We start from the raw sequence: 26040 nt of genomic DNA on the forward strand, positions 1-26040 counted from the left end.
ATACTGCACCCTATTTACAACAATATAACTATTATAATACTGCTCCTATATACAAGAATATAACTACTATAATACTGCTCCTATATACAAGAATATAACTACTATAATACTTCTCCTATATACAAGAATATAGCTACTATAATACTTCTCCTATATACAAGAATATAGCTACTATAATACTTCTCCTATATACAAGAATATAACTACTATAATACTGCTCCTATATACAAGAATATAACTACTATAATACTTCTCCTATATACAAGAATATAATTACTATAATACTGCCTCCTATATACAAGAATATAACTACTATAATACTGCCTCCTATATACAAGAATATAACTACTATAATACTGCTCCTATATACAAGAATATAATTACTATAGTACTGCTCCTATATACACGAATATAACTACTATAATACTGTTCCTATATACAAGACTATAACTACTATAATACTGTCTCCTATATACAAGAATATAACTACTATAATACTGCTCCTGTATACAAGAATATAACTACTATAATACTGCTCCTATATACAAGAATATAAGTACTATAGTACTGCTCCTATATACAAGAATATAACCACTAAAATACTGCTCCTATATACAAGAATATAACTACTATAGTACTGCTCCTATATACAAGAATATAGCTACTATAATACTGTTCCTATATACAAGAATATAACTACTATAATACTGCTCCTATACACAAGAATATAACTACTATAATACTGCCCTTATATACAAGAATATAACTACTATAATACTACTCCTATTATTCATTATTGGTCAATTCCGGGCCTGAAGAAACGCCCTGTGGGCGTGAAACGGCGCTGTCGCTTTGGACGGGGCTCTGATTCACTTCCTGCCCTGCCGCTGACATCAACCCGTTTGTAGCCGCTGCATGATAACTTCAATAAAATTCACAGCATCAAATCGGTGAGTGATCCGCTCTTTTCTTCATTTCTCCTGGACTTTGAATACTAAATAAGGCATAAACAGTGTTATAGATACAAATGTTAAAAACACACATTGTATAAATTCACAATTCTTTGTTCACACCCTGCATAACCCACGTAAAATAAAACACTAGCAGGCAGAACAGAGTGTGTTATATTCAGAGTAGGAGGAAGCAGCAAAAAAATGATGACAACATCTGTCAAGATATTAAACTTTAATTAATGTTGCTGGTGTTTCTGTAGGTCCGTGTGCCAAGGGAAAATAGCCCATACATAAGGTGACACACAATAATATATCATATAGTGCAAAATACTCCTATACTGATACACACAGAGCCACGGAAACTCCCATTGATTGGAAATTTTCTAGAGAACTTAGACAGATAAACCTTTTCAGCAAGATGTTATATACCTGCCCCACACATACACTTATGCTGCCAACCAACAGTTCAGTAATGCAAAATAACGTCTTGTCATTTATTAATTCCCAACTGGAACCTAGTTATCAACTTGAGTATCTAAAAGACCTCTTGGTCCAGCAGTTTTTGTCTCTGATCACCACCACGTACAGGGGCACTGACCCGTTCAATACCTTGGACCGAAATACTTGAAAAAACTACCCTGGTGGAAGTCGGCACAATGTTTGCTGACCCTGGACACGTGTCGGGAACCAAAATGTGGGATGTCAAACAAATGCTTCCAAATTCTCACTTTCACAGCATTCGTTGTACATCCCACATATTGGATGCATGTACACAACAAATGTGGTATTGCAATTGATGTATTGTTGGATTTTGAATCTGTCTCCATTGACAGCGGAGACAAATTTAGTGCTGATGTTCATGATTGAGCAGCAAATGCACCTGCTGTGTCCACACTTATGGGATCCTGGACATGTAAGCCAGTTGGGGTTTTTCCGGGTCCTACTGGTAAACAAACTGGGTGAAACAATAGTGGCAACCTTTCTCGAAACACAGCATAAACCATTACAGAACACATTAGAATATGCAGGATCCCCACTGATCATGGGGATATGTTGCATATAGCTGCAAAATCATCACTGTACTGTGTAGAAAAAACAATAGGCTGATCCACATTGTAAGCATTGCTGGATTGTTTGCCACCTGTAAGAAGAGTCTCCCGGTTCTCTTTTTGAATTGCCCGATCTACAAAACATGGTCGAATACCCCAATCTCTGAGGCGGGAAGCAATGGCTGTAGCCTCTCGTTCAAAGTCATCATCAAGGGAACAATTACGGAAGGCCTGTACCATCTCCCCCACCAGCAGATTTTATATGACGTGAGGTGGATGACAGCCGTCTCTTTCCGGTAGGTTCTCATGATGATGTTTCCCGAAGCACTATCCCCAGTCAGGAGCAAATCCAAAAAAGGCATGGTCTGCGACTGATAGGAGACAGTGAATTGGAGATACATAGTATTGTCATTAAGAAAGGTGGCAAACTCTTGTATGGCCGCTACATCCGATTTCCATATAAATATGAGATTGTTGATGTAGCTGCCATACAACCTGATGGAAGTGGCAAACGGATTTGTGGGGGTGAAGAGAATCCCCCTCTCCCACCAACACATATGTGTTGGCAAGAGAGGGGGAGAACTTCGCACCCATCGATGCTCCAGTAATCTGGAGGTAAAAATTGTCAAGCATAAAGAAGTTGTGGGTTAGTAGGTACTCACCATGATTATATAATCTCGTAAACCATCTGAGTAATTTCAATACCGAGTAATTGCTATTTTAGCTTGTGAGCGGGGAATGACAGAATAGAGATACGTGACATCTGCCGTTACCCACACACATTGGTCATTCCATGTTAAATGTTCACACATGGAGAGAACATGGGCTGTATCTTTTATGTAATCAGGCATTTGATTAATGAGGGGCTGTAGTAAGTTGTCAACCCAAGAGCATAGCCGCTCATTGAGCGATGCAATGCCAGCTACAATAGGCCTCATAGGGGGATGAAACTGGTTCTTATGGACCTTGCGGAGGGAATAGAAAATAGCAACCACCGGACACTGTATCATAATATACTCAGCTACTCCAGGAGCTTCCTCCTCCCCTCTGCCAATGTCATCACAGGTAGCATCCAGCCGGGCGTCTACATCATCAAAAAACGCAGAGCGGGGAGGAAGCACAGACCGGCCAAGACGCAGCCCCAGACATTACAGAAAAGGGTGAGGACTATCCCTGTGTTTAATCTGTCCGCAAATATCCTTACCTCCGCTGAACTTTCTCTATTATCTCGAGGGTTAACTTTTGCTCCCTCATGTAGATTTTATCTATTCAGGACATTGGGCAAAAACAAGTTCATCAGAAATATAACCAATAAGAAACATTTTGCTAGTATGGTGGGCGGGGATGTAGAAGAATCTAGTTATGTTGATAATGATGTAAGAGATGTTGATTTATCCATAAATGATTTGCATGACAATATTGCTTCTACTGTTGATATTCATTGCAATCAATATGCTACTGTTGATACTCTGGGTGTACTCGGGTTATCATTCGAGGTCCTCAGGACACTGTCCGAGCTACAACAGCTGCCTAGTGTTGAAACACAAGATGACAAACCAGATTTCAAACTATCTAATCCCACTTTTTACCCCATTATGTCCGGAACCCCCATACTTGAGTGTTTCAGGAAGCTGTAGAATGTGAGCTGGTAGAATTATTCCAGCAACATGTTGTCCGCCGCTGCAATTTATCATCTGATAAAAGAAGGGCTCTAAAGTGTCTTGGTAAGACGGGCAACATTGTCGTCCGACAAGCAGACAAAGGGGGAGCGGTGGTTATCCTCGACAAGGGCCTGTATTGTGTGTTGAATACAGCAATGTTAGCCCATGCCAGCACATACAGGCCTTTAAGAGGAGACCCCACCGCCCATTTCAAACTGCTAATGCAAAATCTTGTGGACCTTGAGGTGGCAGACCGACACATAAGAAAAAATGAGTATATTATGATACAGTGTCCGGTGGTTGCTATTTTCTATTCCCTCCGCAAGGTCCATAAGAAACAGTTTCCTCCCCCTATGAGGCCTATTGCAGCTGGCATTGCATCGCTCAACAAGCAGCTATGACAACTTACTACAGCCCCTCATTAATGAAATGCCTGATTACATAAAAGATACAGCCCATGTTCTCTCCATGTGTGAACATTTAACATGGAATGACCAATGTGTGTGGGTAATGGCAGATGTCAATTCTCCCTATTCTGTTATTCCCCACTCACAAGCTAAAATTGCAATTACTTGGTTTCTTGAAACATATTCAAATTACTCAGAAGGTTTATGAGATTACATAATCTTGGTGAGTATCTACCAACCCACAACTTCTTTATGTTTGACAATAATTTTTACCTCCAGATTACTGGAGCATCGATGGGTGCGAAGTTCTCCGGCTTTTTGCCAACACATATGTGTTGGTGGGAGAGGGGGATTCTCTTCGCCCCCACAAATCCATTTGCCACTTCCATCGGGCTGTATGACCGCTACATCGACAATCTCAAATTTATATGGATGTATTGGCCATACAAGAGTTTGCCACCTTTCTTAATGACAATACTATGTATCTCCAATTCACTGTCTCCTATCAGTCGCAGCCCATGCCTTTTTTGGATTTGCTCCTGACTGGGGATAGTGCTTCGGGAAACATCATCACGAGAACCTACCGGAAAGAGACGGCTGTCATCCATTCTCCTCACGTCATAAAAATCTGCTGGTGGGGGAGATGGTACAGGCCCACCGTAATTGTTCCCTCGATGATGACTTTGAACGAGAGGCTACAGCCATTGCTTCCCGCCTCAGAGATTGGGGCTACCGACCATGTTTTGTAGATCGGGCAATTCAAATAGCCTAAAAGAGAACCGGGAGACTCTTCTTACAGGTGGCAAACAATCCAGCAATGCTTACAATGTGGATCAGACTATTGTTTTTTCTTGCTGATCGGATCCATCGTGCAGACATTGTTGTAGTTCCAGGTTCCCTTATTCTCTGTTCCCCGCAGTCCTGCGATCACATACTGTGGGCATCTATTATTCATAGTGTTCATTGCTGGTGACGGTATTATGTCTCTCTCTCTCTCACACTCACTTTTGTGAATATGCTTTAATATTCATGTTTCCTTTTTCTTCGAGGATCATGTCGGATCTTATGGGTTGAATTATTTTTAACCCTTTATTAGATGAATAACGACAGACAACTACTTACCGGAGAGTGGCCCACCGTGGCGTAATATACAGTCTCCTTGATTCATTTTGATCAGTTTACTTCTTTGTTTCGTGTTCAGTAGCCAGCGTGGAAGCTTTTACCTTTAGGACGTATCTCGTGCCTTATGTTTTATACTCAATCACATCTGGTATCGTACAGTGTGTACAATATTATTGTATACACTGTCTTTCTACAGACCGGCACTTTGCTGTTGTTTTAGTTTGGTGTCCTTATGTGTAGCATAGGGGTCTTTGTTCTTATGCTTATTCTTCCTCTCTAGTTATTTCCTTGCCTTTACGTGTCACCTGCCCTGGCACCATCTTTCTAGGCTCCGACAGTTTGTCTAGTACATTGTGGCCCTCGGAACACGCATGACTGGTCATGTCTGGCTGCTGCTGACCCTGTCATTTTCCATCCTGCCGAGTACGCCAGCTTCATAGGAATGATCCCTTTATAATGCCATTGTTCTCCTGATTGGTAAGGTTTGCCTAAAGCAGTGGTCTCCAAACTGTGGCCCTCCAGATGTTGCAAAACTTCAACACCCAGCATGCTGGAAGATGACGTTTTGCAACATCTGGAGGATCACAGTTTGGAGACCACTGGCCTTAGCTGTGCAGCAATAAATCTCCTGCTACTGTTTTCCTTCATAAGCAAGATAAGATTACCACCATATTTGCCATTATTAGTCCCATATGGGATGTCACCCAGCTTTCCAAGACCCCCACCCCGAATGGTAAGTTATCTGTAATGCTACACCCTTAGCTTCTGTTTTGTTCCATAAGCAAATTTTTAATTCTTTCAGTATTTTAGGAAAGTTGGATGCCAACCATCACGGCTTCTTTTACAGCCTCATTGATGTTACTCCCATAAATCACGTCAGCACAACTGCTAGTGCGGCCATGTTAGACTAATGTTGACTACTCTACTTTTATTGAACCATGGTATCTTTTTGTAATCTTTATTATTCTCTAATTGTCTCTTTTGTCCCCTTTCCCCTGTCCCCCTCTAGCCTTTTCTCCTTTATATGTTGTAATTTCTCCTAATTCCATTTTTGTTCATTTTCTCTTTTCTTTAATCTTTTACTTGACCTTCTCCCTCTTTCCCTTTTCATTCTTTTGATTGTTATTCCTTTCTTTTCCTTTGCCTTATGACTCTTTCATCCCCTTCAATTTACCTCTTCTTTCTTATCCCTCTTTCCTTACTCTTCTTTATTTTCATGTATTATTTTTTTCTTTTCAGTTTTTCCCCTCTTTCCCTTCCTTTTTTCTTTTCTCTTATTACTCTTGCCTTCCATTTTTTCTTTCTCCCTTTCTTTTCCATTCTGTTCTTTTCCCTCACTACTTCATGTTCTTCTTTACCTTTATTTGTTTTTCCTTTCCTGTATTGCTTGTTTCTTCTATCCTTTTCTTTTTTTATCTTCCCTTCCTTTCTTTCTTCCCTCCCTTTGTACCTTTTCCTTCCTTCTTGTTCCTTCTCTTCCTTTATTCCTTTTCACTTTTTTCATTCTCCTCCCTTATCTTTTCCACTACTTTCTCTTATTTTTTTTTCTTTCTTTAGCTTCCATTTTTTAACCTTTTTTCCTTTACTTTACTTTATATGTAGGATTGTGTTGGGAAAATATTGGCACTTGACGTCACTACATAAAGCCTGACTTTTTATCTCCAATAGTAAAAGAGGCCGGGATATTTAACAATAGGACAATGAGGATCAATTACTCCCCTCTCATTGTTAGAAAGATACAAAGAAGGAGATGTCAATATAACCTTGTAATACAGTATAACCTTTAACGACCTCTTTATCACCATCGCACGTTAGGATACAAGGAGTCACTCGTATTTTCCCTCAATTTTGCTTTATACCAGAATTAACACAGTTTTGCCGTCAATGTATTAATAAAAAGGCTACACAACTCAGAAGACCGATAGCATATAAAAGGCTTAGATGCACCACCTCTGCATCAAAAATACACAGCTGAGCAGACAGTATAGCATATAAAAGGTTTAGATACACCAACTCTGCATCATAAATACACATCTGAGCAGACAGTATAGCATATAAAAGGTTTGGATACACCAACTCTGCATCATAAATACACATCTGAGCAGACAGTATAGCATATAAAAGGTTTGGATACACCAACTCTGCATCATAAATACACATCTGAGCAGACAGTATAGCACATAAAAGGTTTGGATACACTAACTCTGCATCATAAATACACATCTGAGCAGACAGTATAGCATATAATAGGCATAGATATTCTGGTTTAGCACTCAGTATTACACATATACTGTCTGCTGAGCTGCTGTATATAAGGCTAACACATCATAGGCTTAGATACATCTGCTCAGCAAGCAGTATCACGCATGATAGGCTTTTAGATATAGTGCTTTCGCACATGGTATCACTCGTGATATTCTTGGATACATTACTCAGCAGGCGGTATTAAACATGACAGACTTAGATACTCCAACTCTGTGGAGCATATATTATAGAGATTCTAAACCAGGGGTGCCTCCAGCTGTTGCAAAACTACAACTCCCAGCATGCCCGGACAGCCGACTGCTTTCCAGGCATTCTGGGAGTTGTAGTTTTGCAACAGCTGGAGGCACACTGGTTTGAAATCACTGGTATAACACATGGCTGTTTGCTTTTTTTTTCCATGACTCCTGTGAGATTCCAATTTGTCATCTCAGTAAATAACCACATTAAGTAAGATGAAACGCTCGCCCTCCCCAGTACTATAGATTGCCATCTGATTGACTCCATTGGGGCGATCGATCCCTGCGGCCTCAGTCTTGACCGCTGTTTAATATTGTTAGAAGCCATTGTCAGGGTGAAATGGTGTCTGGCAGTGAGTAGGCTGCCCAAAACATATATATTATATACCCAGGTTAAACCAGCATGGTACATATCACTATATACAGGAGATATATAACTTATACCAGCTGTACATATATATATATATTATATACAGTATATACCAGGTTATACCAGCATGGTCCATATCACTATATACAGGAGATATATAACTTATACCAGCTGTACATATATATATATATTATATACAGTATATACCAGGTTATACCAGCATGGTCCATATCACTATATACAGGAGATATATAACTTATACCAGCTGTACATATATATTATATACAGTATATACCCAGGTTATACCAGCATGGTCCATATCACTATATACATGAGATATATAACTTATACCAGCTGTGTATATATATATTATATACAGTATATACCAGGTTATACCAGCATGGTCCATATCACTATATACAGGAGATATATAACTTATACCAGCTGTACATATATATTATATACAGTATATACCCAGGTTATACCAGCATGGTACATATCACTATATACAGGAGATATATAACTTATACCAGCTGTGATATATATATATATATATTATATACAGTATATACCAGGTTATACCAGCATGGTCCATATCACTATATACAGGAGATATATAACTTATACCAGCTGTGTATATATATATATATATATTATATACAGTATATACCAGGTTATACCAGCATGGTCCATATCACTATATACAGGAGATATATAAATTATACCAGCTGTACATATATATTATATACAGTATATACCCAGGTTATACCAGCATGGTACATATCACTATATACAGGAGATATATAACTTATACCAGCTGTATATATATATATATATTATATACAGTATATACCAGGTTATAGCAGCATGGTCCATATCATTATATACAGGAGATATATCACTTATACCAGCTGTACATATATATTATATACAGTATATACCCAGGTTATACCAGAATGGTCCATATCACTATATACAGGAGATATATAAATTATACCAGCTGTACATATATATTATATACAGTATATACCCAGGTTATACCAGCATGGCCCATATCACTATATACAGGAGATATATAACTTATACCAGCTGTACATATATATTATATACAGTATATACCCAGGTTATACCAGCATGGTCCATATCACTATATACAGGAGATATATAACTTATACCAGCTGTACATAAATATTATTCACAGTATATACCAGGTTATACCAGCATGGTCCATATCACTATATACAGGAGATATATAACTTATACCAGCTGTACATATATATATATATAATATACAGTATATACCCAGGTTATACCAGCATGGTCCATATCACTATATACAGGAGATATATAACTTATACCAGCTGTACATATATATAATATACAGTATACACCTAGGTTATACCAGCATGGTCCATATCACTATATACAGGAGATTTATAACTTATACCAACTGTACATATATATTATATACAGTATATACCCAGGTTATACCAGTATGGTCCATATCACTATATACAGGAGATATATAACTTATACCAGCTGTACATATTTATTATATACAGTATATACCAGGTTATACCAGCATGGTCCATATCACTATATACAGGAGATTTATAACTTATACCAGCTGTACATATATATTATATACAGTATAGACCAGGTTATACCAGCATGGTCCATATCACTATATACAGGAGATATATAACTTATACCAGCTGTACATATATATATTATATACCAGGTTATACCAGCATGGTCCATATCACTATATACAGGAGATATATAACTTATACCAGCTGTACATATATAATTATATACAGTATATACCCAGGTTATACCAGCATGGTCCATATCACTATATACAGGAGATATATAACTTATACCAGCTGTACATATATAATTATATACAGTCTATACCAGGTTATACCAGCATGGTCCATATCACTATATACAGGAGATATATAACTTATACCAGCTGTACATATATATTATATACAGTATATACCCAGGTTATACCAGCATGGTCCATATCACTATATACAGGAGATATATAACTTATACCAGCTGTACATATATATTATATACAGTATATACCCAGGTTATACCAGCATGGTCCATATCACTATATACAGGAGATATATAACTTATACCAGCTGTACATATATATTATATACAGTATATACCCAGGTTATACCAGAATGGTCCATATCACTATATACAGGAGATATATAAATTATACCAGCTGTACATATATATTATATACAGTATATACCAGGTTATACCAGCATGGTCCATATCACTATATACAGGAGATATATAACTTATACCAGCTGTACATATATATATTATATACAGTATATACCAGGTTATACCAGCATGGTCCATATCACTATATACAGGAGATATATAACTTATACCAGCTGTACATATATAATTATATACAGTATATACCCAGGTTATACCAGCATGGTCCATATCACTATATACAGGAGATATATAACTTATACCAGCTGTACATATATATTATATACAGTATATACCCAGGTTATACCAGCATGGTCCATATCACTATATACAGGAGATATATAACTTATACCAGCTGTACATATATAATTATATACAGTATATACCAGGTAATACCAGCATGGTCCATATCACTATATACAGGAGATATATCACTTATACCAGCTGTACATATATATTATATACAGTATATGCCAGGTTATACCAGCATGGTCCATATCACTATATACAGGAGATATATCACTTATACCAGCTGTACATATATATTATATACAGTATATACCAGGTTATACCAGCATGGTCCATATCACTATATACAGGAGATATATCACTTATACCAGCTGTATATATAATTATGTACAGTATATACCCAGGTTATACCAGCAAGGTCCATTAAAGGTCCATTACCAAGAAGGTTTCTCTTCACTAGATCATCAGGGTTGTCACCATTAAAGCCTTCACTACAGTAGACTATCAGGGCTCTTACCAACAAAGTCTTTACTACACTAGACCACCATGGCTGTTCCCATTAAAAGCTTCACAACGCTAGACCACCAGGGCTGTTACCATTTATGCCTTCTTGAATGCTCTAATAGTAATAGAGATGTTATCATTAACTACTTAAAATGCTATATCACCCTGGAAGTTACTATAAGCGCCCTTGCATCCTCTGCCCCCCCCCCCCCCCCCCGACCATCACCAGTGAGATTAACCCTTAACTTCTTTACATGACCAAATATTCTACCATTAAACACTTCACGACCCTGAATTAGTGGTTCTCCCTATTGACTCTTTACCTCTCTAGACCAATACAGAAGTTGCCATTCACCCCTTTAGCATCCACCATGGATGTTCCCAGGAATATATCTTAACCCCTTCCCCCTGAGACCATCAGGGATGTGACCATTAACCCTTAACCACTCTAGTTCACCATGGATGTCTATTAGGTCGAAAGCATTATTTGGTGCTATCTCGACCACATGGACAAGACGTCACAACAACTTATCCTGCTATATTTTTATTTTATTTTAAGGTTACATGTCCCTATGAATTGGAATTTTGTGATTCTATTTGAGGTGCCCTTGAGTCGTCCATTGATAAAGCTTCTTTATTCACTTCCCACACAGGGTTTCCTTTCATGTGTTTTCCTAAATGGATCTCCCGCTGAAGGCTTCAAGGTCCCTCCAGAGCTGAATGACTTCTCTCACCCTCCTGCTCCGTTATAACACGTATATATATCTTTCTCTGCAGGGGTGACAAGAGTGCCTGGCCCTTTAATAGTGGGGATTTGTACATCATTTATTTCTCTTGTTTCCAGCTCAGCGTGACGTTCACTTGGATGAACAGTGGGAACAAGAATCATGTTCTTATATGCTTATAAGCTTCCGATCCAGACGGACGTGAGGTGTGAAACGCATTTAAACTTCCCAAAATGAATGAAGCAGAGCTAAATCTGTGTATTATCCAACGATCTGACTGTAAATTATTACACTGGATGAACAGTACTGTTATTTTTCATCCAATATTCTGATAGTATATTATAGGGGAACTTGTGACTGGCTTTGTTATGGGGGCACAGTGACTGACAAGCCTATGGGGGTCAATTGCAGGTTGCACTGTTTTTCAGGGTAAAACTATTTCTAGCTTTATATGTGTGTATTGTGGCATTCTTTCTAAAGGTCCAAAGATTCCATTGTTGAGCATGCAATTTTTAGCGTCTGGTACTGTTATTGGTGGACACTGTGAATGTCAATGTATATGGGTATTTTGACTTGCATTATGTAGGCAGAAACAGAAAAAATTTGAGCATGGACTGCAACAACCAGGAGCATACGGTGCCATTGAAGGGGTTATCCAACATAAGGTGACCTATTAAGTGCCATACCATAATGGAAATGCTTATGAAGGATCTTTGCTTTTGTTGGTGGTAAATGGCCGTGTCCTGTGTCTCCCATCACACTGCTGGCTTGTTTTTGGGAACTAGCTACTTCCTGTTTCTGTGGCCTCCCTAAGACTACAATCCCCAGGATCCTTTGTTTCAAGATGGGGTTGACTTATTTCCCTCCCACACATGGGTCGACCCACCCATTGCAGCACGTCAACACTCCCTTTGATCACATGACTTGCCTAACATCATCTGAATCCCGGACTACCCCTTTAATACACTTGCAGGATAATAATGCACTGATTGCACTGTAATCAGCCTTTAACCCCTTAAGGACCTTTGACGTATGCGTACGTCATGACACCCTTGTACGTCATGGACAATTCCGGCCCCCGCCACGCATCGGGTGGGGATCGGACCGGGATGCCTGCTGAAATCATTCAGCAGGCATCCGGTGCAAAGGCCCAGGGGGGTCATCAGACCCCCCCCCATGTCGGCGATCGCGGCAAATCGCAAGTGAATTCACACTTGCGATTTGCACAATTCCGGGTCATTACGGGTCTATAGTGATCCGGAATAGATGGGGGATCGCGGGTGCCACCCCTCCTATCCCTGCTATTGGTGGTCTAGACGCGACTACCAATAGCAGATCGGGGGCGGGGGGGGGGGGGGGTTTACTTTCATTTTCCCCGTCCTGCCCACCCACAATAGGCGGGGCAGGACGGGGAAACCCGACAGGGACCGGCGCCGAAGATCCACTTACCGATCCGGAGGTTGCGGGCGACGGAGATCGGCGGGCGGTCGACGGAGATCGGCGGGCGGTGACGCCGTGCGGCTGGATCCTACGGAAGCCGGTGAGTTGCCTAGCGACATCTGGAGGGTACAGTCTGAGACCACTAGATAGTGGTCTCTAACTGTAGCCCTCCAGATGTTGCAAAACTACAACTGCCAGCATGCCCAGACAGCTGTTTGGGCATGCTGGAATATGTAGTTTTGCAACAGCTGGAGGGCTACAGTTTGAGACCACTATATAGTGGTCCCTAAACTGTAGCCCTCCAGATCTTGCAAAACTACAACTCCTGGCATCCCCAAACAGCTGTTTGCTGTCCGGGAATGCTGGGATTTGTAGTTTTGCAACAGCTGGAGGACCACAGTTTGGAGATTACTTTGCAGTGGTCTCTAAAACTTTAGCCCTCCAGATGTTGCAAAACTGCAAATCCCAGAATGCCCAATCAGCTGTCTCGGCATGCTGGGAGTTGTAGTTGCGTACCTCCAGCTGTTGCATAACTATATCTCCCAGCATGCCCTTTGGTGATCAGTACATGCTGGGAGTTGTAGTTTTGCAACAGCTGGAGGCACACTGGTTGGAAAATACTGAGTTAGATAACAGAACCTAACTGAAGGTTTTCCAACCAGTGTGCCTCCAGCTGTTGCAAAACTACAACTCCCAGCATGCATGGCCTGTCAGTACATGCTGGGAGTTGTAGTTTTGAAACAGCTGGAGGTTTACCCCCCCAGGTGAACGTACAGGGTACATTCACATGGGCAGGTTTACAGTAAGTTTCTTGCTTCAAGTTTGGGCTGCGGCAAATTTCAGCGCAAACTCCTAGCAGGAAACTTACTGTAACCCGCCAGTGCGAATGTACCCTAAAAACACTACACCACACTACACTAACACAAAATAAAGGGTAAAACACTACATATATACCCCCTTACATTGTCCCCCCAATAAAAATTAAAAACGTATTGTATGGCGGTGTTTCCAAAACGGAGCCTCCAGCTGTTGCACAACAACAACTCCCAGCATTTCTGGACAGCCACTGACTGTCCAGGCATGCTGGGAGTTTAGCAACAGCTGGAGGCACCCTGTTTGGGAATCACTGGCATAGAATACCCCTATGTCCACCCTTATGCAATCCCCAATTTAGTCCTCAAATGCGCATGGCGCTCTCACTTCAGAGCCCTGTCATATTTCAAGGAAACAGGTTAGGGCCACATATGGGGTATCTCTGTACTCGGGAGAAATTGCACTACAAATTTTGGGGGGCTTTTTCTCCTTTTACCCCTTATGAAAAGGAAAAGTTGGGGGCTACACCAGCCTGTTAGTGTAAAAAAAAAAAAATATTTACACTAACATGCTGGTGTTGCCCCATACTTTTTATTTTCACAAGCGTTAAAAGGAAAAAAAGACCCCCAAAATTTGTAACGCAATTTCACCTGATTTGCACAGGGGTGGCCGATTTTACAGCGGTTCTGACATAAACGCAAAAAAATAAATACCCACATGTGACCCCATTTTGGAAACTACACCCCTCACGGAATGAAATAAGGGGTACAGTGAGCATTTACGCCCCACAGGTGTCTGACAGATTTTTGGAACAGTGGTACGTGAAAATGAAAAATGCAATTTTTCATTTGCACAGCCCACTGTTCCAAAGATATGGCAAACGCCAGTGGGGTGTAAATACTCACTGTACCCCTTATTAAATTCTGTGAGGGCTGTAGTTTCCAAAATAGGGTCACATGATGGGGGGGGGGGGGGGTCCACTGTTCTGGCACCACGGGGGGCTTTGTAAGCGCACATGGCCCCTGACTTCCATTCCAAATTTTTTTTTCCCAAAATCTCAATGGCGCTCCTTCTCTTCTGAGCATTGTAGTGCGCCAGCAGAGCACTTGATGTCCACACATGGGGTATTTCCATACTCAGAAGAGATGAGGTTTCAAATTTTGGGGGGCATTTTGTCCTATTACCCCTTGTAACAAATTTTAATTTGAGGGAAAACTAGCATTTTAGTGGAAAAAAAAATAATTTACACATCCAACTTTCACGAAAAGTAGTCAAACACCTGTGGGGTGTTAAGGCTCACTGGACACCTTGTTACGTGCCTTGAGGGGTGTAGTTTCCAAAATAGTATGCCATGTGGTTTTTTTTTTTTGCTGTTCTGGCACCATAGGGGCTTCCTAAATGTGACATGCCCCCCAAAAACCATTTCAGAAAAACTCACTCTCCAAAATCCCACTGTCGCTCCTTCCCTTTTGAGCCCTCTACTGTGCCCGCCGAACACTTGACATACACATATGAGGTATTTTCTTACTTGAGAGAAATTGGGTTACACATTTTAGGAAGATTTCTCTCCTTTTACCCCTTGTAAAAATTCAATAGCTGGGTCTACAAGAACATGCGAGTGTAAAAAATGAAGATTTTGAATTTTCTCCTTCAATTTGCTGCTATTCCTGTGAAACACCTAAAGGGTTAACAAACCTTTTGAATGTCATGTTGAATACTTTGAGGGGTGTAGTTTTTATAATGGGGTCATTTGTGGGGTATTTCTAATATGAAGGCCCTTCATATCCACTTCAAAACTGAACTGGTCCCTGAAAAATTTCGATTTTGAAAATGTTGTGAAAAATCGGAAAATTGCTGCTATACTTTGAAGCCCTCTGGTGTCTTCCAAAAGTAAAAACATGTCAACTTTATGATGGAAACATAAAGAAGACATATTGTATCTGTGAATCAATATATAATTTATTTGGAATATTCATTTTCCTTATAAGCAGAGAGCTTCAAAGTTAAAAAAAAATGCGAAATTTTCCATTTTTTCATCAAATTTTGGAATTTTTCACCAAGAAATTATGCAAGTATCGACAAAATTTTACCACTAACATAAAGTAGAATATGTCACGAAAAAACAGTCTCGGAATCAGAATGAAAGGTAAAAGCATCCCAGAGTTATTAATGTGTCAGTGGTCAGATGTGCAAAAAATGGCAGTGTCCTACAGTGAAAATTGGCTGGGTCCTTAAGGGGTTAAAGGGGTACTCCGGTGGAAAAACATTTTTTTTTTCTTTTTTAAATCAACTGGTGCCAGAAAGTTAAACATATTTGTAAATTACTTCTATTAAAAAATCTTAATCCTTCCAGTACTTATTAGCTGCTGAATGCTACAGAGGAAATAAATTTATTTTTGGAACACTGTTGACATCACGACCACTGTGCTCTCTGCTGACATCTTTGTCCATTTTAGCAACCGTGCATAGCAGATGTATGCTAAGGGCAGCATGCTGGGGCCTTGGGTTCAAATCCCACTAAGGACAACAATAAATAAAGACTTATTATTATTATAACGTCAGCAGAGAGCAGTGTGTTCGTGATGTCATCAGAGAGCATTCCAAAAAGAAAAGAATTTCCTCTGTAGTATTCAGCAGCTAATAAATTCAGGAAGGATTAAGATTTTTTAATAGAAGTAATTTACAAATATGTTTACCTTTCTGGCACCAGTTGATTTAAGAAAGAAAGAACTAAAATTTTTTTCCACCGGAGTACCCCTTTAAGCTCATTCTTGGGTTAGTGGCCTTCGAACCACCCAAAGCCGGTGCAAACCGGTTGGTATGATTATATACTATCGTGTATGCCACACTGGACACATCATATGTCTCTTACAGAACCACAAGTGCAAGCATGCATTTAAACTTACAATTTTATTCCGAATGGCACAAAGCAACATGTTTCGAGTCTAGACTGCAGACTGGACTGCAGAAAAGAAAACTGCACAGAATACCATCAAAAGGGAACCGCCCAGAAAGCATTAGGTCAAAGGTCATGTATATAAAAATATACTGACACACTGAGCCACAGTAAACACAAATGATATGAATACAAACAACGCTTAAAAACATTTAAAATTCATGCATCGATTTTCACTGAAAAATTCATGAATCCATTTGTATTTCATCAATAACAAATATCCGCACTCTGGACTCAAACAATAGACATAGGATGAACTTTAAAAAATGTATGAGTTTTCTAGTTAAAATCGATACATGAACTTTCAGTGATTAATTACTGTGTTTGTGTTTATATAATTTCTATTTATGATAAGTTTACATTTACTGATGTATTTTGTTTTACGCACAATTTTCTGACTGCTTTTCTACCCATTATGGTCGAAAATTTGGCGTAAAGAAAATACATTTCTAAATATTACATACAATGTGTGAACAATTTGTGAGTCTTATTGTGGATTAGTGTGTAAATATATTTTTATTCTAACCACATTGACACTGTTGAACCAACAGTGCCTATTTAAGCTTGCCATGCACAGTAGTGCGTGGCAAGCTTAAGTGGGCACTGTCGGTTCAACAAAGCTCAGAGATTAATAGCACAAGTGAATTTGAAATTTATCTTATTAGACAAAAATGCTTCTTTCTCTAGTTATAAAGCTTCGTACCCCTTTCTCCTTCCCTTTGCTAAACTGTCATTCACTCTGAAAAATCAGCTCAGTTTTGTCCTGTGTTTGTCTTGTAGTTCAGTCAAATTACAAGCAATGCAAGTCTATGAAAAGGGGAGATGGGTTGGGGCAGGGGAAGTGCCTGGGAACACACAAGTTGCTGAGACAACTCTTTAAGTAAGAGATCTCTCCCCAGGGCTTTATACACAGTTTAGACTGCTTGCTACTGCTTTATCATACCTTCTATGCTGCTGATGCCCTTTGTTGTACACTTGGGTTGTAAAAACAAAATGTACAATTATAGATAATAATGCACTTGGTGAATAGGATTTTAAGCTCAACTTTAGTGCCCAGTGCCAGGCAGCAGCTGCCAAGGCTAATAATGTGATGTGGTGCATCAAGAGAGGCTTGTGACAAGGACATAGTTTTGCCTCTGTTTAAATCACTAGTCAGACCACATATGGAGTATTGTGTTCAGTTTTGGGCACCTGTAAATAAGGAGGACATGGCCGAACTGGAGAGGGTGCAGAGGAGGGCGACAAAGATAATAATGGTATGGGAGGATTACAGGTTATGAAGCTTGGGATTATTTATTTTAGTGAAAAGACATCTTAGGGGGATCTGATCACAATATACAAATATATTAATGGACAGTACAGAGATCTTTCTAATGATCTTTTTATACCTAGGCTGGTAACCATGACAATGCGGCATCCTCTATGTCTAGAGGAAAGAAGGGAATCTTTACTGTAAGAGCAATGAGACTATGGAACTCTCTGCCATGTGATGTTGTGATGTCTGACTCAATAAACAAGTACAAGGGATATTTTTCTTGAAAAATATAATTTTACTGGATATCGAAACTAGATTTATAGTGATAAAATGTTGTTCCAGCGATTTATTCTGATGCCATATTGAAGTCGGGGAGGAATTTTTCCTCTCTCATAGGGCAATTGGCATCGGCCTCATGGGGGGTTTTGCCCTTCTCTGGATTAACACAGTAGGGTTTTAGATTGAACTTAATGGACTCTTGTTCTCTTTCAACCTTAATAACTGTGTAACTATAAATATATAGACATTAAAGTGCAGGATCTCATCCCCTGTGTGTGCAGCCTATGGTAGACACCATAGACTTTACGTTCCGCCCATCAGCTCTGGGAGAACTGAAAATTGTAGATGAAGCCTGCAGAGCAGAAATCTAAGGAAATCAGACAAACCTCAGGAGCAAACTAAAACACAGTATTTTTAACGGTGCTATATATGGGATTTAAATTCCAGCATTATTTGGACACTATATAGCAGTATTTTGTGGACCCTTAATATCATTACAGCACTAAATAGTAGTATTATTCTAGCTGTATATGGCAGTATTAACCTGGTTTTACATGGAGTTATTAGGTTGCATTAAATGATGAAGACAACTGTGGCGGACCCTAGGATGCCTTTCAAGTGCCACCAACAGATATGTAACATCTATGGGCAGGTATAATATAGTGCCGCCCACCATCAGAATCATAGGTGGTGCCAAGTACATATAATACCACAAGTTATATTGTCCAGACTCATAAAGGTTTGCTTTTTCCAAAAGAAATTTTTTATTTCATAATCATCAATAGTGGAGGAACCTATTTCGGGGGGTTCCGCACTCTATATCATCTTTAGACATTCATCTTTAAATAATTCATTAAATAAATCTTATATTTTACATCATATAACAATATACATTCCGTAGATAGTGATTCTGCATAGAGCGCACAATGGGCACCCCTTCATGGACCACTGGCTAATATACAGTAGTGAAAGGGGCACGGATTTAAAGAGATATGCCACCTTACCTCCAAAAAAAAAATTCTTTTTTTTTACAGAAAGTGACCAATGGCGGGTGCTCTCCATCAAATTTGCACGTTTTTCCAAAATAATTAAAGCATATCTATTTTACATAAGATCTAAATCAGTGGTCTCCAAACTGTGGACCTCCAGATGTTGCAAAACTACAACTTCCAGCATGCCCAGTTGTAGTTTTGCAACATCTGAAGGTCCTCAGTTTGGAGACTGCTGATCTAAATACTGATTTGCCAGACTATGGGCTCAGTCATTTTGCTGTTATATTACCAAACAGTCCTAAATTCATTTTTGTTGCAGGTCCAAAGCTTTCAGAAGATGAAGTAGGTGGAGCCTTAATTTAGTGGGCGGGCTTTAGCTCATCTGGTTGAAGACTTGCTGCCTCAGCGCATCTCCAGGTAAATGAGTAGCAACATTTAAATTGTAATTTTAGTTTGTGTCTTTAAATGAGCTCCTCGTGGGCGGGGTCACAAGTCTCCAGATGCAGACTGCCAATTCTTTGTCCATGTGCTTAGTAGAATTGTCCTTATCTTGCATATTAAGTGATTCTTCATTACACTCATCATATTCTATAAGGTCCAATGCAGTAAATGGGTTTGTTTGTTTATTTTGTCCCCTGATATGTACTTACGACAACAGTGTAAAGGCGGCCATTTTTTTTTTAAACAAAAAAGAGCATGTAAAAAAAACAACAACTCAATGTTATACCCTCTATTTACATGTTAGAGTATAGATACATGTAGAATACATTCGCCATGTTAAAGAGCTAATCCAGTCCAAAAAATATATATTGTTTAAAGTGGACGTTATATTCTTGTACATATGGGGCAGTATTATAGTATTTATAATGTTGTACATAGGGAGCAGTATTATAGCAGTTATATTCTTGTATATAGGAGCAGTATTATAGTAGTTATATTCTTGTATATAGGGGGCAGTATTATAGTAGTTATATTCTTGTATATAGGAGCAGTATTATAGTAGTTATATTCTTGTATATAGGGGGCAGTATTATAGTATTTATATTCTTTTATATAGGAGCAGTATTATATTAGTTATATTCTTGTATATAGGAGCAGTATTATAGTAGTTATATTCTTGTATATAGGGGCAGTATTATAGTAGTTATATTCTTGTATTTAGGGGGCAGTATCATAGTAGTTATATTCTTGTATATAGAGGGGCAGTATTATAGTAGTTTTATTCTTGTACATAGGAGCAGTATTATAATAGTTTTATTCTTGTACATAGGGGCAGTATTATAGTAGTTATATTCTTGTATATAGGAGGCAATATTATAGTAGTTTTATTCTTGTATATAGGAGCAGTATTATAGTAGTTATATTCTTGTATATAGGAGGCAGTATTATAGTAGATGTATTCATGTATATAGGAGCAGTATTATAGTAGTTATATTCTTGTATATAGGAGGCAGTATTATTGTAGTTATATTCTTGTATATAGGGGGCAGTATTATAGTAGTTATATTCTTGTATATAGGAGCAGTATTATAGTAGTTATATTCTTGTATATAGGAGGCAGTATTATTGTAGTCATATTCTTGTATATAGGGGGCAGTATTATAGTAGTTATATTCTTGTATATAGGGGGCAGTATTATAGTAGTTATATTCTTGTATATAGGGGGCAGTATTATAGTAGTTATATTCTTGTATATAGGAGGCAGTATTATAGTAGTTATATTCTTGTATATAGGAGCAGTATTATAATAGTTATATTCTTGTATATAGGTGGCAGTATTATAGTAGTTATATTCTTGTATATAGGAGGCAGTATTATTGTAGTCATATTCTTGTATATAGGGGGCAGTATTATAGTAGTTATATTCTTGTATATAGGGGGCAGTATTATTGTAGTTATATTATTGTACATAGTAGCAGTATTATATTAGTAATATTCTTTTATATAGGAGGACTATTATATTAGTTATAGTTTTGTATATAGGAGCAGTATTATAGTAATTATATTGTTGTGTATAGGAGCAGTATTATAGTAGTTATATTCTTGTATATAGGAGCAGTATTATAGTAGTTATATTCTTGTATATAGGAGCAGTATTATAGTAGTTATATTCTTGTATATAGAAGCAGTATTTTAGTAGTTATATGCTTGTATATAGAAGCAGTAGTATAGTAGTTATATTCTTGTATATAGGAGGCAGTATTATAGTAGTGACACAAGAAGAAAGATGAATAGGAGCAACTCATCCAAGACCCGAGAGGCGGTAGTAGAATCTTTACTTTATTGCATATCGTACAGACGTAGATGCAAGCCACAGGGGGCAGATGTCACGGTGGGGGAGTAGCAGACAACGGCGGGCCACGGTCCGTATCGTGCTATCAAAGCACTTCGTTAGGCAGGGGCCGCCGTTGTCTGCTACTCCCCCACCGTGACATCTGCCCCCCGTGGCTTGCATCTACGTCTGTACGATATGCAATAAAGTAAAGATTCTGCTACCGCCTCTCGGGTCTTGGGTGAGTTGCTCCTATACATCTTTCTTCTTGTGTCATTTTCATATGGACTGTACCGCACAGTGTGAGCACCACCCGCAGCAGGCACATTGCTTCCTACGCCTATTCCACATTTTACAGGAACATATACATACCTCTCCAGCTCTATACTACTAGTGCCAGGCTTCTTCGCTTCTACTACATTGACAGTATTATAGTAGTTATATTCTCGTACATAAAAATAAATCCTTATATTTTCCAAAATAGGTGGGCAGTAATATTGTAGTTGTATTCTTTTGCCTAAAGCAGTAGTATTATATTATTTATATCTTTTGAGTAGATTTTCTCTTTACATGGTCACTGATCTCATTGGGGGACATTTATCATTGTTTTTTGCCTACATGCGACATTCGCACATCATAGATATGTGACCACTGCAAAGTAAAAACTGAAATCTGCTTAGGTAAGGTTGTTTTTAGCTTTTTGCTTACCCACAAAAGTCGCACAAAACGACGATTATTTTGTGAGCCTGGAGTGAGCAAAAAAGGCTCTAAATACCTTGATAAATGCGACCTACAATCTCTTATATTTGTCTATCCCAGAACATTATTCACTGATTTTATACTATGAAATAGCCCTGAAGACTGATTCATCGTGACGCGCTCCTCTTACATTCCACACTGTTATTTGTCAACCAATCTATGTAGAAAACTTCTTGATACCAAAATTACATGATTCAAAGCTTCCATCCATAATCCAGATTCAACGCGTTTCGTATCCTTCATATAGTCCGGAAATGAGGTAGTGAGTGGATCTCCCTTGTAGGGGAGACAGGTTCTTCATTCAATTGGGAGATGGCACTGTAGAAAAATTGGGAGTTCCCTATGAAAGAAAGGAAAAAGTTGAGTTAATAAGAAGATAAAAGGGCAGTTCCTAATATATTTAGGATTTAAATGGAACTATTACATGCAGAGAGCCCTTTAAGTGAATAATATCTCTATGTGTTGTAATATTAATGTTCATATTGAGTCCTCTCAACCATTTAACTGAGACAAGAGCTACTGATGGTTTGTCAGTATGCAGATAAAATTGGAGGGGAGGTAAATGACTACTATATATACTGATCCCATACAGATAGCAGCAGTATACCGATAAAACTGGAGGGGAGGTGTATAACTACTATATATCCTGATCCCATAAAGTTAGAGCTGGAGGGGAGGTGTCTAACTACTACATATCCTGATCCCATAAAGATAGCAGCAATATACAGATAGAGCTGAGAGGGAAGGTGTACAACTACTATATATCCTGATACCATAGAGATAGCAGCAGTGGTATACACATAAAGCTGGAGGGGAGGTGTAAAACTACCATTTATCCTGATCCCATAGAGATAGGAGCAGCAGTATACAAATAGAGCTGGATGGAAGGTATATAACTACTACATACCCTGATCCCATAGAGATAGCTGCAGTATACAGATAGAGCTGAAGGGGTGGTGTATAACTACAATATATCCTGATCCCATAAAGTTAGAGCTGGAGGGGAGGTGTATAACTACTACATATCCTGCTCCCATAAAGATAGCAGCAGTATACAGATAGAGCTGAGAGGGAAGGTGTACAACTACTATATATCCTGATACCATAGAGATAGCTGCAGTATACAGATAGAGCTGGGAGGGAAAGGGTCTGGGAGCTGCCAGGAGAATTAGAGGATTTTGTAATTCACAGGTAGTCAGCTGACCCAGGAATGGCCACTTACTCTGTCACATTAAGCTGTGATATTCTGTGGGTCGGAATGGCGATCACATGACTCAGTTACAGTAATGAAATGCATGGATGCAGCTGTGCATTCTCTAAAGAACCTATCTTTTTATCTTAGACTTCTCTGAACACACATTACTCTATGTACTCCATGGACTCTATCTCTTTAAGCACAACAAACCTTTTCAGCTGCCAATATAGTCCTAAATTTTCCTTGCTCTGACTCTTCCATCTTTGGCTTTTTATTGAGCTCAAAATTAAATTTTCACTTCACACAAAGTGATGCAATTGGTACTTCTCTGTAATGTGATCTGGTACCGCAGGACATTGTAAAGTCTATTCTTGGCTGAGTATAAGTGGGTTTGTGGGGATAATAATGTTTTAGGACAAAGAGGGCAAAGCCTGAGGTCAGGAGGAGGCAGACAATCGCTGCCAGATCTTGACTTCTCTTGTGTAGTTACAGTGTCATTTAGTTTTATTCGTAAACCCTCCACAGTCACCATCACTAGTCATACCGGGCCATTTGTTTTATTCTAGCACAGCTGCATCCATGCGTTTCATTACTGTAACTGGGTCATGTGATCAACAGTCTTACCCACAGAAAATCACAGTGCTTAATGTTTCAGAGGAAGTGGTCAGTCCAGGTCAGCTGACTATCTTAAACCTACAGAATGACATAATTACTTCTGCCAGCTCCCAGACCCCTCACCTGCAGCTCTATCTGTATACCGCTGCTGTTATCTCTATGGGAAAGGGATATATACATCTCCCCTCCAGCTCTAAATGCATCTAAATTGTACATAATGTAAACTGACTTCAACCCACTTATGAGTCTAATTAGTTTACCTTGGTGATCTCCGGCGCTAGCAGCCTAATTAGATGACCAGGCGCAGCGATGAGACTCCACCCCATTTCTCTGCAAAGCCACAAGATTGATGGGAAATGTAGGAAGCAGATACTTACACTGTTTTGCATACATGGTCTGGTGCTCAGTGTTTGGATGGGACACTAAAACTCACCAGGTTAGAAGGATCCACAGCACATGGAGACAGGTTGTAAATAAAACCAATTCTTTATTGCTCAATAGCAGATATGATGCGGGAGGACGACTCAGAACATTAACACTCCTAACAATCGTTTCACATCATTTGACGCTTTTTTAAGGTGATACCTTGACGAAGTGTCACATGACGCAAAACGATTGTTAGTAGTGTTGATGTTCTGGCCCGTGTGATATCTGCTATTGAGCAATAAAGAATTGGTTTTATTTTCAAACGGTCTCCATGTGCTGTGGATCCTTCTAACCGTGAACATTTTGGAAATGTAGGCTGCATTAGGAAATCATTTCAGTGAGGGTATTGCAACCAGCATGGCTGAAATCACATGCCTGCTAAAGTAGGTAAGAAAGCATTGAGATTCTTTAGTCTAGAGCAGAGGTACCCAACCCCAATCCTCAAGGCCACCAACAGTCCAGATCTTTATATGAGTGGTATAGAGCAGAGGTCCCCAACCCAGTCCTCAAGACCACCAACAGTCCAGATCTTTATATGAGTGGTATAGAGCAGAGGTCCCCAACCCAGTCCTCATGACCACCAACAGTCCAGATCTTTATATGAGTGGTATAGAGCAGAGGTCCCCAATACTGTCCTCAAGGACCACCAACAGTCCAGATCTTTATATGAGTGGTATAGAGCAGTGGTCCCCAACCCAGTCCTCAAGCCACCAACAGTCTAGATCTTCATATGAATGGTATAGAGCAGAGGTCCCCAACCCAGTCCTCAAGGACCACCAACAGTCCAGATCTTTATATGAGTGGTATAGAGCAGAGGTCCCCAACCCAGTCCTGAAGGCCCAACCACAGACCAGTATTTGAATTTGACTCTTCTAGACAATCCTTTGTGAGCTAAATACATCGGCTGTTCTCTTCCATTCTGTTTGTTAAAGAGTATTGGTGCAGGCCACATTACATACATTATCTATTGCGAACGTGCCATCCCCATGAATATTTCATGACGGTGTAGACGTACGGTTAACAAGCCTTCATGGTCATAGTCATTGGCCTCCACTGCACTGGAGAGGAAGCAATTGCTTGCCGCAGAGAGTCCTGTTTATTTTGCAACGCTCTGCAGAATAACATCCCGCTGCGGAATTACAAGGTTATGCCTTTGGTGAGACTTCTTTACTGCTGGTCTCTGTAGACACCACTGACATGAATACATCTCCACAATGTATTCTTCTGATCTCTCCTCTGCAGGGATTGAACTT

General features: G+C 39.2%; 2 protein-coding genes across 16 annotated transcripts in view; one reads left to right on the forward strand and one right to left on the reverse strand.

The window, feature by feature from the left end:
• Nucleotides 1–26040, forward strand: part of OGFOD3 (2-oxoglutarate and iron dependent oxygenase domain containing 3) — a 452864-nt gene that overhangs the window by 100371 nt on the left and 326453 nt on the right. For 2 of the 14 annotated variants that reach the window (XR_008849659.1, XR_008849658.1), the window contains exon 9: nt 19840–19937. The exons of 11 other annotated variants lie outside the window; for them this stretch is intronic. Coding sequence is in view for 1 of the 3 variants with exons in the window: in XM_056550517.1 (XP_056406492.1) it covers nt 19840–19883 (44 nt within the window). In the remaining 2 variants the exon portion in view is untranslated. Of the gene's footprint in view, nt 1–19839; nt 21789–26040 lie in introns of those variants that run through there. One more of the 14 variants, XM_056550517.1, reaches the window with a different exon arrangement.
• The window catches only part of LOC130297723 (urotensin-2 receptor-like), a 47365-nt gene that overhangs the window by 1751 nt on the left and 19574 nt on the right, over nt 1–26040 (reverse strand). The window contains exon 2 of one of the 2 annotated variants that reach the window (XM_056550511.1): nt 22741–22891. The gene's annotated coding sequence lies outside the window, so the exon portion shown is untranslated. Of the gene's footprint in view, nt 1–22028; nt 22892–26040 lie in introns of those variants that run through there. The other variant, XM_056550510.1, reaches the window with a different exon arrangement.

Source organism: Hyla sarda, chromosome 13, assembly GCF_029499605.1.
Source record: "Hyla sarda isolate aHylSar1 chromosome 13, aHylSar1.hap1, whole genome shotgun sequence".
NCBI lineage: Eukaryota > Metazoa > Chordata > Amphibia > Anura > Hylidae > Hyla > Hyla sarda.